Source organism: Anarrhichthys ocellatus, unplaced genomic scaffold (assembly GCF_004355925.1).
Source record: "Anarrhichthys ocellatus isolate YVR2014 unplaced genomic scaffold, GSC_Weel_1.0 scaffold140, whole genome shotgun sequence".
In the NCBI taxonomy this organism is placed as follows: domain Eukaryota; kingdom Metazoa; phylum Chordata; class Actinopteri; order Perciformes; family Anarhichadidae; genus Anarrhichthys; species Anarrhichthys ocellatus.
Window position 1 is genome coordinate 156316 of NW_022280170.1, and position 16840 is coordinate 173155.

The 16840-nt window shown below is 43.8% G+C and overlaps 1 protein-coding gene across 9 annotated transcripts in view; it reads left to right on the forward strand.

Annotated features, from left to right (window-relative positions):
* Positions 1 to 16840, forward strand: part of LOC116399980 (myelin transcription factor 1-like) — a 43339-nt gene that overhangs the window by 13770 nt on the left and 12729 nt on the right. For 5 of the 9 annotated variants that reach the window (XM_031877549.1, XM_031877548.1, XM_031877550.1 and 2 more), the window contains 10 exons: positions 294 to 356; positions 1795 to 2201; positions 4924 to 6096; positions 8506 to 8640; positions 9593 to 9683; positions 9861 to 9977; positions 12373 to 12629; positions 12901 to 13088; positions 15710 to 15964; positions 16576 to 16730. In XM_031877549.1, the coding sequence (XP_031733409.1) occupies positions 294 to 356; positions 1795 to 2201; positions 4924 to 6096; positions 8506 to 8640; positions 9593 to 9683; positions 9861 to 9977; positions 12373 to 12629; positions 12901 to 13088; positions 15710 to 15964; positions 16576 to 16730 (2841 nt within the window). The remainder of the gene's footprint in view (positions 1 to 293; positions 357 to 1794; positions 2202 to 4923; positions 6097 to 8505; positions 8641 to 9592; positions 9684 to 9860; positions 9978 to 12372; positions 12630 to 12900; positions 13089 to 15709; positions 15965 to 16575; positions 16731 to 16840) is intronic. The other 4 variants (XM_031877551.1, XM_031877557.1, XM_031877556.1 and 1 more) reach the window with 2 other exon arrangements.

The window sequence follows — 16840 nt, forward strand, 5'->3', positions numbered from 1 at the left end:
AGCAGGTCTCGGTCTGATCCTTATCGCTCATAGTAACAGGATATAGGCCAGGCTTGATGTACGACATACAATATTATGTTCTGCACGGCTTGATGCCACCTGCATTCATGCATATGTGTGTCTGCTGGATGGTCGGGGGGGCATCTCTGTGCATGTGTGTGCTCAGTTTGCATGTCTTTGCTTTGTTTTCTTGATTTGCTTTGTTTATTGCCTGTGGTTATCATTGCCTCTGCATAGGGACTAAAATGCACCCTGTCTTAAACATATCTCTAACCTCCATCCATCCCATCCAGCTGCCCCACCCCTGGATGCAATGGCTCTGGCCATATCAGTGGGAGATACTCACGACACAGAAGGTAGGGCAGATTAAAAACCCACCCTCTGTCTGTCCTTCCTCTCTGTCTGTTTGTCCTCGTCCTCTCTGCCCCACAACATCTGCTTTGTTGAAAATACAAACGTGATGCCTTGATTTTTTTAAAAGGAACACTTCGATATTATGGGAAATGCGCTTATTTGCTTTCATGCCGAGTGTTAGATGATAAAAGCAATACCGCTCTCATGTCTGTGCTAATTATGAAGCTACAGCCAGCAGCTCAGCATTAAACTGACTATCTGTCTCTGTCCAAAGGTGACAGAATCCACCCACCAGGACCACACAAAGACAAATACAACTCTTTGTTTTGTACCGGACTATTTCTTGTCGAGGTGCGGTGCCTTCTCTGGCCTCCCTCACTACATCACTCACAGTTATGGCAAGACTCCAGGAAGTCACTTGCAGGCTAGCTGTTCCCGGTTCCAGTCTTGATGTTCAGATAAGATAGGATGTAATCGAGAGCAAGGCCGCTAAATTCAAGTCAAGACTGAGACCAATTCAAAGCAGAGTCACAGTCATAAAAACAGTTTCATGTTTAGTGTGTTTAGTTATAAAATTTGAGGAAATCTAAAAAAAAAAAAGAAGATAAAAAGGACATTGTAAAGCAGAAATATTTATTTTCTGATTTATTGTGGTAATTATTTGGACCCCTGAAGTTTATGTTGTGATTGAAGACACGTTTCTTTAGCAAAAAATAAACAAGACGTAAGGATAGAATCCACATATTTTAGAGCTTGAGATTAGACTATTAGAAAATAATCTGTTTTTGAGATTGCACAGAAACTCCCAGAATAAAGTAAAAGTTTTCAGTGGACAGCAGTGAGACGGGATTTCTTCAGGTTTTATTGGAGCGTAATTCTCCCTCTCTCCTCATCTGTGTCGCTCGCCCTCAGAGTCCTTGCGAGACTCGGGGCAGCTCACTGGCTTGTGACTCCTCTTTATTGAGGGGCAGATATTAGCTGTCTGTTTACATGTGTATTCGTTCAGCAGGCAATTTCAGATGCACTTTGTTTATAGATCTTCCCCCAATCTCCCTCGGCATCTCCCAGGTGAGAGTAAGAGGGAGTTTATTGGATTTCACCCTCCACTGCCTCGCCCGCCCGCTTCTCCATACAAGTTGTTCATTAAACGTTCCAGTCAATTAGCTGCGATCACTTGTGATTTCTGAGTGAGCCCACACCCCCCCCCCCCCCCCCCCAGGCCACGTTTGTTGACTCATACTCTCCAAAAACACCTCTCCATCCTTCTTCATGTCAAAACACGCAAACACCCACCGTCATGCTGCTTGAAGTCACCCATGGACACGATGAGGTGCATGAAGTGTTATTAGATGTTTGGAGTGTTTGGGACTTCCGATTACAACCCTGCTTGGTATTCATGATCCTGTTGTCTCTGTTCTCTCTTCTTTCTCCCACCATTAGCATTCTGGGCTGCCCTATAGCCAGAAAGCGCCGTCTAGAGGAAGCAGAAGCCGACCAGGAGCAAGAGCAGGACACAGAGCGGCCCGCCTCCAAGAAGAAGTCCCACCCCCTGAAAATGGCCCTGGACGAGGGCTTCAGCGCAGAGAGCGACGCCAGCAGCGAGGCTGACGGCGAGGGAGAGAAGGATGGAGAGACAGCAGGAGAGACCAAGGAGGTGGAGGAGGAGGAGGAGGAGGAGGAAGAAGAGAGGGGGGCAGCTATAGAGGAGGAGACAGAGGAGATGACAAAAGACCTGACACAGGATGGACAGACAAATAGACAGGAGGAGGAGACACAAATGGAGGAAGAAGAGGAGAGGGAAGAAGAAGAAGTATATCAGAAGGAGAACACATTTACTGCAGATGAAGGTGAGCTTTTTCTACTTGAGACCAACCAGCTCATATTAACCACAGTCATCTTTGCTATTCTTCACCGATGAGGAAAATCTACCTCTAAACTCAGCAGCTTTTCAACCAATCCTCTATGTTTTATAAACCAGTGGCGGGCCGTGCATTTTATACCTGGGCCTTCAGTGCTGTCCTGCAACTGAAACACCACCAATAATCTCATTATGCAAGCTACGGTTATTTGTTTGGGGGTGTAACAATACACGTATTCGTATTAAACCATTCGGTACGAGGCTTACGAACCGAACAATACGTTTGAATAATACTAGTGCATTTGGAAAATGCAGAAGCTTAAATTGTGGGAAATATAATGTTTTCGGTGGACTGCGCTCACGTAGGAGACAACGGGCTGTGACCTCTGAACCCGAAACAAAAAAAAAAAAAAAAGACAGCTGAGGCACTGCACTTCTGGGAGGCTACGCTAAACTAGCTTAACAAACAATGCGCATGACGGTATGCTTCGTAATTAACAGACAATGCATATAGTCCAAATCTATATAATTAACCCAATGACAACAACAAACTCACAAGAACCAGTCACATATATTCATATGACAACAAAGCATGACTAATCAATCCAGCAGACCTGCAGCAGAACACGCATTCTGCTACACACTCAAGGGCCATTCAGATATTAGATGTAAAAAAACAAACGCAGTTGACTTACCAAATGCTGATCACTTAAAGAAGATCCTCCTTTCTTTGTTGACAAAGAGTTTAATCCCACGGTTAAATCCCAACTCACAAATCCGTTTCTCCTCCTCCTTCAGCCATTGAGTGTTAAAAAAACAATGCTACACCAAGCAAAATGCAAAAAATGTCATAATTTCTTCCATATCTTTCAATTTGAACTCTTACTACTCCGACTAAGCCTCTGGTGGCTACTTTAAGTTTCGTTTCACAATAGTCACGTGCTCGCCCATTGACCAATCACAGCGCACGCTGCACCTCACCGCAGAGCTGCACCTGAAAACTGAGCTGCAGGTAATGCTGACGTAGTTGTAGGCCAGCTAGCAGGCTCTGACACATCAAAGAATACGCCCAACATGTCAAACTAAAGATCTGATTGGTTGAAGACTATGACAATCAACAATATCGTCCCCATTCACTTAAAGTGCAAAGGGATTCACTTGAGACTCTGCAGGCCTCGGGCCTCTCTTCTTACCTAGAGACACAGAGGTGAGATCTGATTGGATAAAAGCTCTACTTAAAACAAGCTGCACTGGAAGCAGAGCAGCTGAGGAAGACAGTAGCTGTGCAATGAGAAAATAAGATAATGGGAAACATATTTTTATAAATTATAATACATGTAGTGTATTTAAGAAAAAATATTAAATTATAAAATAGCTATAACTTTGTGATTCTGTCTAGGCCAGCAGAGAAGGCCTTGCAGGCCCTGACGGCCCACCACTGATATAAACCATGAAAGATTATTCAGCTATAAAAAATGACAAACTGGTTCCAGCTTTGAACATTTGCTATTTATTCTCCATTCTACAGCACCGTAAATTAATAATCTTTGGGCTTTGGACTGTTAATCGAACAATACAAGATGTATAAACTTACCCCTTTGGGCCTTTGGTGGCAATGAGTGGTGTTTTTTCAACATTTAGAGATTAACTGGATTGATCATAAAAATAATCGAGAGAGTAAAGGGTACTCTAGTGATTAAGTATTGCACTTCTATCTCACACGAGGCATATTGTGTGAATGGTCCAAAATCGAAGCAGCGGGGCCTAAGATGTCCTGAGGCTGGGTCCTACATTTCCCATAATGCAACTCAACAGCATCCCTCTTTAGATCCTCACTGCTTCTGAAATGCCCATCTCTTCCAAACTCCAGTCTTCCAGTTAGTAATGCAGCCCTTCTGTTAAAACATGAACTCTCAAGCCTTAACCAAGATATCCTTGATAACATCACTATGACATCATCAGGGTATGTTTTTTTAATTTTTTAAGGCTCCTCCAGAGACATAACAGTTTTCACAAGCTGAGTGGTGCTCAGAAGTGCTCAATTCCTTTTAGTGCTCCTTTAATCAGTGATAAAATATTATTTGCAGTTCTTTGATGAAGGTTCTTTGATTACAGTTTCCTTTGATTAACAATTAGGATAGAGTTTAATCTCTACCTTTATTGTCTATGATTTAACATAATCTTTTTCATTTGTGAAACCTTTTGTTGGTGGTTGTGTGGCTCTGCTTGAGATTCTCCATCCAGGGCATGAAAGTTATTGAGCCACATCACATGCAATGCAGTGAGCATTTAGGAAGTGTGCAATAACATAGCAAGTGTTTTTTCCCTGATAATGCTACATCGTGAAGAACAAATCTGTGTTTAAATCATCAGGAGGAGAGCTAGTTAATGTCAGCTGTGAGCTATTTTTTAGCGGGTTATCACATGTTTAAATAACCTGCATATATTATTATAAGGTATAATATTACAGGAGGTGAGTTGCCATTCCTCTTATTGACCACTAGGGGACTTTGGGAGTTAATGTCTTTCTGCTTCTACAAGCTGCTTTACATCTCCACACTGTCACAGCAGGTGTTTTTATTTCTCAGTGAATGACTTAGCAGGCAGGGAGGTGATGCCAGTGAAGACATTGCTGACAATAGCTTTAGCTCACTGCGTGACTCACTTTTTCCTGCGTATCACTGCTCTGACCTCTTCATCTGCTTCCACAGAGGAAGAGTGTGTGATCATCGAGCCGGAGTTTGGAGCAGCGCCACCTGCAACCGAGGAGTGCCAGTCTCCCTCTCAGAGCGCAGAGGAGGTGGCCAACTCTCTCCTCCACCTCGGCTGCCTCTCCGACAACAATGCCCCCACCGTGGCCATTCAGCAGCCTGTTGCCGTGGAGACTGAGGAGGATGTCACTGTGGCAGCCGAATGGGGGGAAGAAGTTAAGGACGAACAGGAAGGGGGCATGAATGAGGGGGAAGAGGAGGAGGAAGTGGCACGCGGGGTTCAAGCAACAGAAGAGGCATCTGTTCTGCAGAAGGAGACAGCTGAAGTGGAGGAAGAGGAGTTGGAGGAGGAGGTAGAAGATGAGAAAGGAGAGTGCCCAGACAGGAGCAACAATGTGATCCAAGAGAACCACCAATATCTGACCGAAGATGTTCGCCATGAACAGATCAAAGATGACGAGGAGGAGGAAGAGGAGGAAGAGATAGCAGCGCCAGCACAGCAAAGCCGGGGCACTCCAGTAGAAGAAGAGGAGGAGGAGGAGGAGGAGGAGGAGGAGAAAGATGAAGAGGTGAACCACATTCTGGCCATTTCTGATGTGCCAACCGCCATCCGGAACATCACCAGAACCGCAGCAGCTCAGGGAACACACATCAAGGCTGAGGACTACAAGGCCAGTCCCCTAGAAAACTACAATACCAACAGGGCCACTCCACTTGTTCATAAACCTAGCCCGCTTCAGAACTACAAGGCTAGCCCTCCTTTAAGCTACAGCTCGCACAGAGTCAGTCCACTGGAGGACTACTTCCCCAACCTCAGAGGTGAGAACTATAAGATCCACAAAGCCGTGTCCTCCACCTCTCCCGACATTATCGAAGTGCGATCAGATAGGTCAGAGGAGAGAGACTTTGACGACGTGGATGGGGACGACGAGCGCGATGATGAAGACAGCCTGTCGCAGCGTTCCACGGTGACGGATGAGTCGGAGATGTTTGATATAACCCGAGGGAACCTGGGCCTGCTGGAGCAAGCCATCGCCCTGAAGGCGGAGCAGGTGAAGCCGGCCGGGCCCAGGGAGCTGCTCCGCGCCCCAGATATCCACCACCAGCGATACTTCACCATGGATGACAGGCCAAAGCACCTTGACGTCATCCGCAAGAGCTACTTCAGCAAAGGTAGGGCCGAGCTAAGAGCAGAGCTACAACATGTACACACGAGAGGGGCTTGAGGCAGGAACATTTAGTCCTCTTTATTTATGTCTTCTTTTAAAAGCTAGGTTCGCATTATGTGGTAGTGCGGTACAAGCAGGGTCGTCACCTTGATGGTGAATTCAAGGATGCTTCAACATCTGAGACTTGATACTCACCTGCTGATAGCAGTAGGTCAAACTAAGAAAGAGTAAATTGTAGTTTTTTGCTTGCAATAAAAGCAGAAACCCCTCTTCATTTTGGAAAATGTGCGTATTTTTTTTTTTACCAAGAATTAGACAGGAGGATTGATACCCCTATCGAGTGCGCTAAATAGGAAGCATAAAGAAGCAGGTGGATAAACAGCTACCCTGCCTCTTTCTAAAGGTAAACTGTCTAAAGCTCACTAATGAACATATTGTTTTTTTGTCTCAACTGCTGACTGAAAAAAACAACAACAAGAAAGATTGAAAGCACGTAACTTCTCTTTAAGGGGTATTGTCATTCAAAGCAGTGTTGATCATTGAATGACCTGCATTTGAACATGATTTGTTGTCAATGAGCTAAACTTTTCTAAATCACTGCCTATTCCTTGGAGAGTGAACTTCTTTGCCTAAAGGGCCAGTTCACTTGGTATTCTGTCGTGTAGTAAGGTTTTGTCTCAGGAATGTTTGTGTTATCAGCCACTCAGACTTTTGCAGCCACCCTAATAAAATAGAGGTGAATGTAATTGTGTTTGTGGTGTTAAAATCATTGAAGAAATAGTTTAAAAACTATACAGTGTCATGTGTTTCCAAAACACAACATTGGAAACTTAATAGCTACTGTAACCGGCAGCTGATGTCAATTGTTGACATATCCCATGCCTTTAAAGGACAAGTGTTTAGGATATAAGGGGATATATTAGCAGAAATAGAAACTGTAGTGAGCCAGCTAGCTGTTTCCTCCTCCTCTAGTCCTTATGCTAAGCTAAGCTAATCGTCCTCTGGCCGTAGCTTCATGTTTAGCATGCAGGCATGAGAGGTGTATCAAACTCTCAGCAAGAAAGGGAATAAGCATTTTGTGTTACTCTAAATTATTTTGAAAAGTTTTAAGGTCAGAGTTAATGCACCAGCATAGCGTGGGCTCACATCTCTCCCTGCTTATCATTACATTAGCATGTGATGACCATGTAGCACAGACAGTGTTCACTGTGATGGATTACCTATCTCAGGAAAGTTCATCTTTGTACAATGATAATATGAATAGAGAGCAGTGGTGTATTATAAACTTTAAGAAACAGGGAGTCCTGAAGTTCATTTGTAATCAATAGGCCTGAACACACAAGACCACCTGTCCGTTCCACAGAAGCGATGGGGCCACGTATTTGGTCACACGTAGATGAGCGCACAGAAAACAATGTTCTAAACCAGCACAAGGTGTCGTGTGCTGAACTAAATGTTTTGAGCAGAGCGCACTAATAAACACAGTGTACCAAATAAACAGAGTCACGGATCCTCCCCTCTCCGTAGTGATATGGATGAAGTGGTTCCAGCTGAATAGACTTCCATGAAGAGCGGAGAGGAAGTGCTTGAAGAGAGGGTGAGAAGGGACAACAGCGAGAGAGATGGCAACACGTGTTAGAGAGGAAGAGAGAGGAGAGGAGCGCAGGTTGTTCCACAGTCACTGTTTGTTTACATGCTGAATGTGTTCGGGCCTTGTATTTCACAGTTGGCACGGTGCCCACTTGTCATGCTCCTCGCAATATAGCAGTAGTGTGATTGCTAGTGCTGCCCTCTCCTTGGCCTCAACTCCCTCCCGTGGTGACGTTCCTGTTCTGCTCAACGCTAATTGGGAGATGCATGTCTCGTTAACATTCAATTTGAAGGCCAATAGAGCATCGCACCATCCTCTTGCTCCTTTCTCCTCTCTCCAGTGCCGCTGATTCTGGCTGGCTCACTACAAGTAGCAGCAGGGAGCAGTAGGCATCTTTAATTATGTGTAAATCTTAGAAGCATGATTTGCCCCGGATGGATTTTCAGGTGTTGTTTTGTCCGAGATCCCAACAAGATCCTTGTGGATCAATCATCAAAGCGTACAGGATAAGAAGGTCGACCTTGTTTCGGGTTAACTTTGAAAAAGCTGCAATATTTCTTTAATTGGATAATATTTCATCCTTGGGAGCGTTTACAAAAAAACACACACTCAAATCACATTTAGACGAAGGCACAAAACCCGTCTTGCATATACGTAAGACACAAGGAGCAGATACAGATGGTGTCGCTTTTCTACAGTTGTCTGAAATATGTCTAGATTTCATGCTCAGCCAAGCAGACTGTCTGATGGCATTAAACACTTGCCTTTGTCCTCCTTATTCATCCCACTTTCTCCTCTCCTCTCCTCTCCTCCTCTATCCAGAGAGCAGTAGGCCAGAGAAGAGGGAGATCAAGTGTCCCACCCCGGGGTGTGATGGGACGGGTCACGTGACCGGTCTTTACCCCCACCACCGCAGCTTGTCAGGCTGTCCGCACAAGGACAGGATCCCCCCGGAGAGTGAGTGTTCTTCAGCTGCTTAGCAGATGAAAATAAGCACAGAGGAAAGACAAGTGACAAGAAAGGGCGGCGTGACGGTGACAGAAGCACACTACCTCTCCTCACTGTGCAGTTAGACATCGATTACTGTAATACCAGTTTAATCACGGTTTATGAGTTTTTTCTGCTAAATATCTCACTTTGAGGCTTTTGATATATCCGAGCTATTCGGTCTTCACCATTGTACATACTGCTGCTAGAGGACTCAGACAACCATTTCAAAGTTGACAGGTAAAAAAGGTTAACAGTCTATCAAAATTTAAATGACATGTTTGGATTTGGTTCACTGGCTTGGTTCTCTAAAGCTATGCAGATAGGAATCTGCAGTGGTACGGTGTTTTTTCCACATCTCCCCAGACATTAATGTCAGAGGCCACCTTCCTGTAGCCATGACTACAGGTCCATTTAATGCCCAGTTCCCTGCTATTCTCTGATTAAGGTTCACTTCCTATTCCTGCTGGTATTTTTACTTAGGGACCGTCCTAACCCTATTAGGAGGGGCAGGGGAGGTCTTATTGCTGATGAGGATAAACATATTTTTTTGGAAGAGCAGGAAATGGTCTTAATGTTTTTCTCATTCCAGATTTATATTTTTATTTAATTTTTTTTTTTTTTTTACAGTGGAGCGGTTCACTCGTTCATTAGAACTAATTACTGCTTTTGGGCAGCTTTTTATTCAAAAACATAGACAGGAGCTGGAACATTGAACATTTTGTTATGTTTGCCATCGCCAAATAATAAGATTCAACCCTTCACCCCGACCAAATTATTTACATACAGTCCCTTACATGAAAAGGTGTTTTAAATAGTTCAGATTAAGTTCTGGATTTTCTTTGACCCTGTGTGTGTGTGTGTGTGTGTGTGTGTGTGTGTGTGTGTGTGTGTGTGTGTGTGTACGTTGTCTTCTCCTCAGTTCTGGCCATGCATGAGAATGTGCTGAAGTGTCCAACCCCTGGCTGTACTGGTCAGGGCCATGTTAACAGCAACCGTAACACACACCGCAGGTATTCATGCATACATTACAGTATCTGTTCAGATCTGTATTTGTGGTTAAGTGTGTCTCTGCATTTCCCTTTTGTGTATTTGCAAGCTCATATATTCATATATGCAGGGATGTGTCAGTCCACATCAATGTGATGCAGATTTACATGGTCAGCAACATCTTTTGTCTCCTCCTCCAGTCTTTCTGGATGCCCCATTGCTGCTGCAGAAAAGCTGTCCAAGGGCCATGATAAGCAGCATCTCTCTCAGCCGGGCAGCGAGCACCTCAAAGGAAGTCCTAACGACAGAGTGTTAAGGTGGGCCATCAGAAAAGTATCCTATTATATACTTCCGGTCTTTTAAATAGTTATTTTTACAGTCCTGTCCTGTTACATTAGATAAGTATGGAGCCCCAATGCTGAAAAAAGGTTGTCAGACGAGTCAAAAACAGAATACATGAATTAATAAACTGTTAATTAGATAATTAAAATGGAGTGTTAACAGAAATATAACGCTTTATACTTGCCCTTTAACCATACCTCCAATCAGTGGATAAAAAGAAAAAGGCTTTTAAAAATGTCCTTTACCTCAGCTGTACCTCCTTCTGTTCAGGCCACATTGAAACTTTGATTGGTACCACAGGTACAATAGAAGGTATTTCTTTTTAAGGACACTCTCTTCTCTTTAGCAGGAACCACAATGGAAACATGTCTTGGACTACATTGTGTTGTCCTTCAACCCTGTCGCCTACAAAATGATGTTCAACTACACTGCATTCTTAAACACGTTTCCTCCCAGATTACGGACGCAGTTTTTAACACATGGTTAACTTTGTAAATTTCAACAAAACTAAAACGCAACTAAACTACTTGGCTAGGTTTAGTAAAAACATCAGGAATTGGCGTAAGATAAGAACGTTTGTTATGTTATTTAACTTAAGGACGTAAACTAAAATAAGTCAACGTTGATGTTTAGTTTCACACAAACAGAGGTTTCCTGGGTTAAAGTCATGTGTTGACCCAGACGTCCACCCCAACCTCCTCCCTATGTGGACGTCTGCAGATAACCAACGTGTTTATGATACGTCAAAAACAAACTACGCTTGAAAACACGCCTTCCTGGAAACGTAATTAACAATGCAATTTAGTTGTTTGGGACGACATATGGGAGACCAGGCTGTGTCATTGAAATTTTTTTTTAGATGTGTATGATTTACCTCCAATCTCATTATATCAAATAAACTAAGCACTTCTTAACAGTCATTTGTTGGATTTGAGGCTTCGTAGATAAGTTAGTGATGACAAAAAATATATGCATCCATACCGCATCTGAGCATAATGAACCTTTCACTTACATAAAACCTGTCTCCTCCAATCCAAGCCCTGCACCGTTGAGTCCGTCTAAAGGTTAGCTCCTTCACTACTGAGCCACAAGGAAACCACATGAGACAATCCTGACCTTGGGTAGTGGGCCCCTCACGACGACAGGTAAAGCTGGCCTGTGAATGGCTCGATATAGCGAGGAAGTCTTGAAGCATTCAGTGTGAATCATCACCTCAGACACTGAGATCTCTTTATCCCCATTCATCTCCCCAGCTGGTCAGGATCACGGCCTGAAGAATGATAATTAACACCAACCAGACACTGGTACTATGCTAAGTCTATGCTCTTCCTCATTGGTATTTTAATTAATAATGCAGCCGATAAGCTAATTATGCAAGTTACAGGGGCATTGCGAGGCGGATAGGAAAAATAATTGCTTTCCTTGAGGAAAACCTCATCAGTGGTCGGACAAAGCATAGAGGATTAAAACATAATAAGACTTTCTTTGTTTTTCCTCCTCAGATTGTTATTAAACTGAGCTTGGTTGTCTGTTATATATGGGGCTGAAGAACTCCCCATGCGATCCATGTTCTAATGGAATCCATGTTGAATAAATAAAAAGAAAAAAAATCCCCTGTGATCAGTGGTAGAAAGTTTTTACAGTCATGAAAATCGTCTTTTGGACTGCCTCAGATGTGAGCATGTATCATTGGTGTACCACTGTGAGAAGGCCACCCTGACAGCAGTGTGACTACAGGCCCGGTCATGTACTGGAGTTTATTAATGGCCATATGTTTGGACACACACTGAGATGTGGGCATCAGTGATACAGGATGCAGAGGAGGAAAAAAAGGGGCTGGGCCAGAGGGGCTGGAGGGGGTAGAGCCTCCCTCTGTCGCCACTCCTCCTCTTTTCATCCCCCCTCTCCTCTCCTCCTCCTCCTCCTCCTCCTCCTCCTCCTCGCTACTGTCTCCCTCCCCCCGCCCTTCTGCCTATCCCCGGCTATCAGTGGATTTACGCCAACAGGTCTGACAAAAGCCCAGGCTCTCCAGGAAAACGAGATGGCTTAAAGCTCATAAATTCTATGCTGTACAACATGCAAACGTGCCCTCTGCTGATAACAGAGCTTTTAATCCTGCTGCTCTCCTGCTAAGTACACCGTTGCCCCTATCTTTACTCTCTCAATGTCTCTCTACCTCCCTCTCTCCTCCTCCTATTCTTTTTTCTCCTTCTTTTATTTGTTTTGTGTCAATTGTGTGACTTTTTATGGCGTCGATCCTCTTTTATATCCCATCTCTCCTTATCTATTCTATTCCACTTTCTACTTTATTTCGTATAAATCCCCCTCCTTTTTCCCTCTTCCCCCCCCCCCCTCCCCTCCCCAAACCAGCCCTACCCTGACATCCTCTCGCTCTCCCTTTCCTCCTCGCAGGCCCATGTGCTTTGTGAAGCAGCTGGAGGTGCCTCAGTACGGCAGCTACAGGCCCAACATGGGGCCCGCCACGCCTCGCGCCAACCTGGCCAAGGAGCTGGAGAAATACTCCAAGGTGTCCTTCGATTATGCAAGCTTCGACGCTCAGGTGTTCGGGAAGCGCATGCTTGCTCCAAAGATGCCCACCAGCGAAACGTCGCCCAAAGCCTTCAAAAGTAAGAGAGGACCGCTGGTTGTTTTTTATATGAGTGACAGAGGCAGCTGCTTCCAGTCCTTATGCTAAGCTAAGCTAATCAGCTGCTAGCTCTAGCTTCATAGCGTACAGACATGAGTGTGGTCAATTTGTCTTTTATCTAATATCATCAGTTTGAATTACTTTACCACACCAAGCGAATAATGTGCAGTATAGCTTTTTTTGACTATTTGTCTGTTATATCCTACTTATATGATCACCTGATCTAAAGTTTACTTCTCGTCCTCCTACAGCTAAGCCCTCATTCCCCAAGTCCCCGTCACCGAGCCTCAGTCTCCATGGTTACGGGAAGAGCTCCTCCTTGGCTTACGACTACTCCCATGATGCCGAGGCCGCTCACATGGCTGCCACTGCCATCCTGAACCTGTCTACGCGCTGTTGGGAGAAACCTGAGAACCTCAGCACCAAACCACAAAATAAGGTAAACAGATGACCATCATCCATAAATGTCCATGTTTGTTTCATGTTAATTAACACTTATTAAGAACTATGATTAAAGACAACACTCTGGGAAATATGTCATTCATCGCCCTGTTTGTCAGAGATCAAAAATAACTGTTGATCGCTGATTTCATAGTTATAAAGTGTTACCATCTTCTCTTCTCTGGCAGTGGGTGTGCCTCTCCTCTTCCTCTCCCATCCTCCTCCTCTCTCCTACTCCTCTCTTTTCTCCTCTTCCTCTCCCTTTCCTCATCTCTCATCTCCTCTACTCTTTCCTCCTCATCGCTCCCCTCCTCTCTCTCCCCATCCTCTCCCCTCTCCTGTCTTTTGCTCATTTATTCTCTCCCCATCAACTCTGCATGAATATATCATCAGGAGGCATTGGCTTACAGGATGGTGTTGAGATGCAGTTGCATCACCTCTCCCGTCCTCTTGCATCCTTGCATCCTTTCATCCCTCCATCCCACACACTTTTCATGTTGTTATTGAATTTGGCTGACTGCCAGTTCCCTGGATTACTTTGCCACCAGGTAGCCTTTTTTCATTATCTGCCGGACGGATCTTCCACTCTCTTTCTCCACCCCCGACACTCTTTCTTTCATTTTCTTTTCACATCCTTTTTTACTCTCTTTTATCTCCCTCTCTTCCTCTCTGCGTTTCTCTCTCTGGTCTCCATCTGTACCGCTCTATCTCTCACTCTTCCTCTCCCCTCTCTGTGCACAGGAGGTGTAATTGGAGCACCACTTCCCCCATATTGTGATTTTTAAAAGCCTTTTTGCCTCACAGAGGAGAGAAAGTGACTGCTTCATCATTTTTTGCTTTCCTGACATGGTGTTAGAAGATAAAAAGTGAAGATTAATGTCTCTGGCAGCACAGCAGAGCAAGGTGTTGTTCAGCAAGGCACCGATCCAGAAGCAGGCCTTAACTGCGCAGTATTACAGCGCCGATCAACCAGGGACTGATCTGGAATCAGAGTCAGAGCCAGTTGAAATCCAATATTGAAACATTGGAACACTGAGCTTATCAACCAGGGACATTTCTGGGAACTGTTCCCGTTTTCTCTCTTCTTCTAACCCTTTGATTTTTCTGGCCCTTGACCAGCTCTTATGAGCGCCATTTTAGATGAATACTGAAAACACGGCTCATCTCACCCCTCTGCTTCTGTTCACCTGCCAGCACTATAATAGAGCACGGAGAGAGGAGCAGTGGTGTTGGTGCTGTTGGCAAAGTATTTCCAGAGTGCATTAGATATCATTACTAGCATGCTTAAGCGATGAATGTGGTGTTCTGAACTCCAACATGTAGCGCTCTGAAAACTACTGTGTGGCTGGATAAATACTTGTTTGCTATAAGCTTGAGGGCGGAGGGGCGGAAACAGGAAAAAATCAATCATTTCACCAAATGAAAGTTTAGTTCAGTCTGAATCTCCTCAATGCAACTGCGGATTATATGAAGTTGTGATTCAGGAAAATGTAGGTATGTTAATGTATGTGTCGCTGTAACCGAATCTGCTCAAGAGGGTAATTAATTTAATCACAATCATCAACACGCAGGACTGCTTCTCACACTGAAGTGCACCAGAGGAGACTGCATTAGTCATTTACATTTCTGAAGACGTAATTAGTGTATTAGCTATGTTAATCTTTCCCTTTTCTCCCAGACACCAACTATGTACGGAGTCCCAAAGTTTCCAGTGTTAAATACAAGAAAGTAAATAGAATGTACAGACGCATGGGCAGCAACCTTCTCCTAAATGTCTTGTATTTTCTATTATTTTCTGTTAAGAGAAAAAATAGAAGAGAACAGAAGAGAAGTCAATTCCAGATGCATCAAACACTCTTAACCAAACCAGCTCTCACCCTTCTGAATGATGAATCTCACTTTATCATACATTGAAAGCATGTGGCCGATTGTTTATTATTAGCATAGTTAACATCCCTTAAACACTATATAAGGGCGGGTGGTGTGCCATGTGCAAATACTCTAGCACATGGCCAACAGTTACAGCGATGCCACCAAAAAAGTCTGTAAGAAGAAGAACTTCAGCATTAGTGAAACAGAGGTTCTGTTAAATAGAGTTAGTAAACATGTGACTTTCTAGAGTGTCAGTACTGGTGTTGGAGGAAAATCCAAAAGCATCAAAGAACAGAATGTGAGCCATTCAGAAGATGAACACACCAACATCATCCAAGGGTTTTATAGGCTTAATTATGCAATCATTATCAATACTGTTAAACGTATCTAAATTTGATTATATGATATTTATGCGTTTTTTATCTTAAACTTGTTTCCTTGTGTTAAACAAACAATTAGTAGACTGTGATTACACAATGTTGTTTTGCTATTTTGGTGAGAGTGCTCTTGACCACTAAAATATTCTCTTACTTAAGAGAAGAGCAAAGACAAGAGAGCATTGGTGAATCCCAGAAAGCAAATCGATACAAATGTGAGTAATAGTGTGAGTTTTCATATTTTGCGAATGTTTCTCTCTCTCTGTTCATGTGGTTATTTATTTCATAGTGTCTTATTTATTGGTTTAATGTTGAACACTTGGGGACTCCATTACTGAAGAGGTTGCGATATGGCCTCTCTCTTCTTTAGGAATTGGCCATTGAGGTGGATGAGAACGGCACCCTGGACCTGAGTATGAAGAAGCCCATCAAACGAGAGGGCAGCCTGTCCGGCACCAGCCCCGGGGTTAGGTCCCCAGACCCCTCCTCTTCCTCTTCCTCACTCCATCATGGTGGAAGCAGCGGGATGACATCGCCAAACCTACACACCTACAAGCAGGAGGAGTGGGAGGGCCCCCTGGATTACACCAAACCCAACCGCCAAAGGGAGGAGGAAATGGACGAGGTCAGTACAATCAGACTGAGCTAAAGTACAAGCTCCAAACACGCAGTGTTTTCCTGTGATAGCAGTCGCAGAGGAAGTATTGCAACACAAATAACAACAGACAAAATCCCCCAAAGCTTTTTGACTAAGAAACTCGTCCTTGTTTACATCACTTTGTCTTTCTCTAATCCCTTTGCCTTTTTTCCTTTTCCTCCTTCTATTATTCATTTATTTTCAGGGAAATCACAGAGTTACAGTACAGTTAAAACATAGCATTGTGTAACAGAGGTGGTGTGTCAGGTGCATTGCACCATCCTGACTTTGGCATATGCTAATTTGTACTCCTTTGAACTTTTTCAAAAGAAATATAAAGGGCTTTGAGTGTAAATGTTTTATGAGGACACTGAATTTGGAAACGTCATTTGTCTACAAAAAATAGAAAAGGGTTAGGAGACTTGTGTGCACATGGTGGTTTGCATAGTTTATTTGCTTGTATACAAATGTGTAAAGAAAGCCAACACTCAAATGGTCTTAAAACGTGAATACAATCCACACAACAACACATAAGTACAATTTAAATAATAAAAGGGTCACTGAGGAATTACAAGCATCTTTTTGGACTCGTTCTTCAGATGGAGCACACGGGCCAGTCGTTTGTGTCGTCTGACGCGGAGGACTGTGACATGATGCAGGACTGTCTGGAGGAGAGGAAGTACCCAGGAGAGGTCACGACTCCGAGCTTCAAGGTCAAATTCCAGCCCAAGGATAGCAAGAAAGAACTGCTCTCGTAAGTTACTCTTTTAGGCTGCTGTGCTTTGAGCTAAATGCTAACGTGTGAACTACAACACTGTTACAAGCCCCCTTAAGAATAATGGCTGCAATTTTCTTCTAAAACAT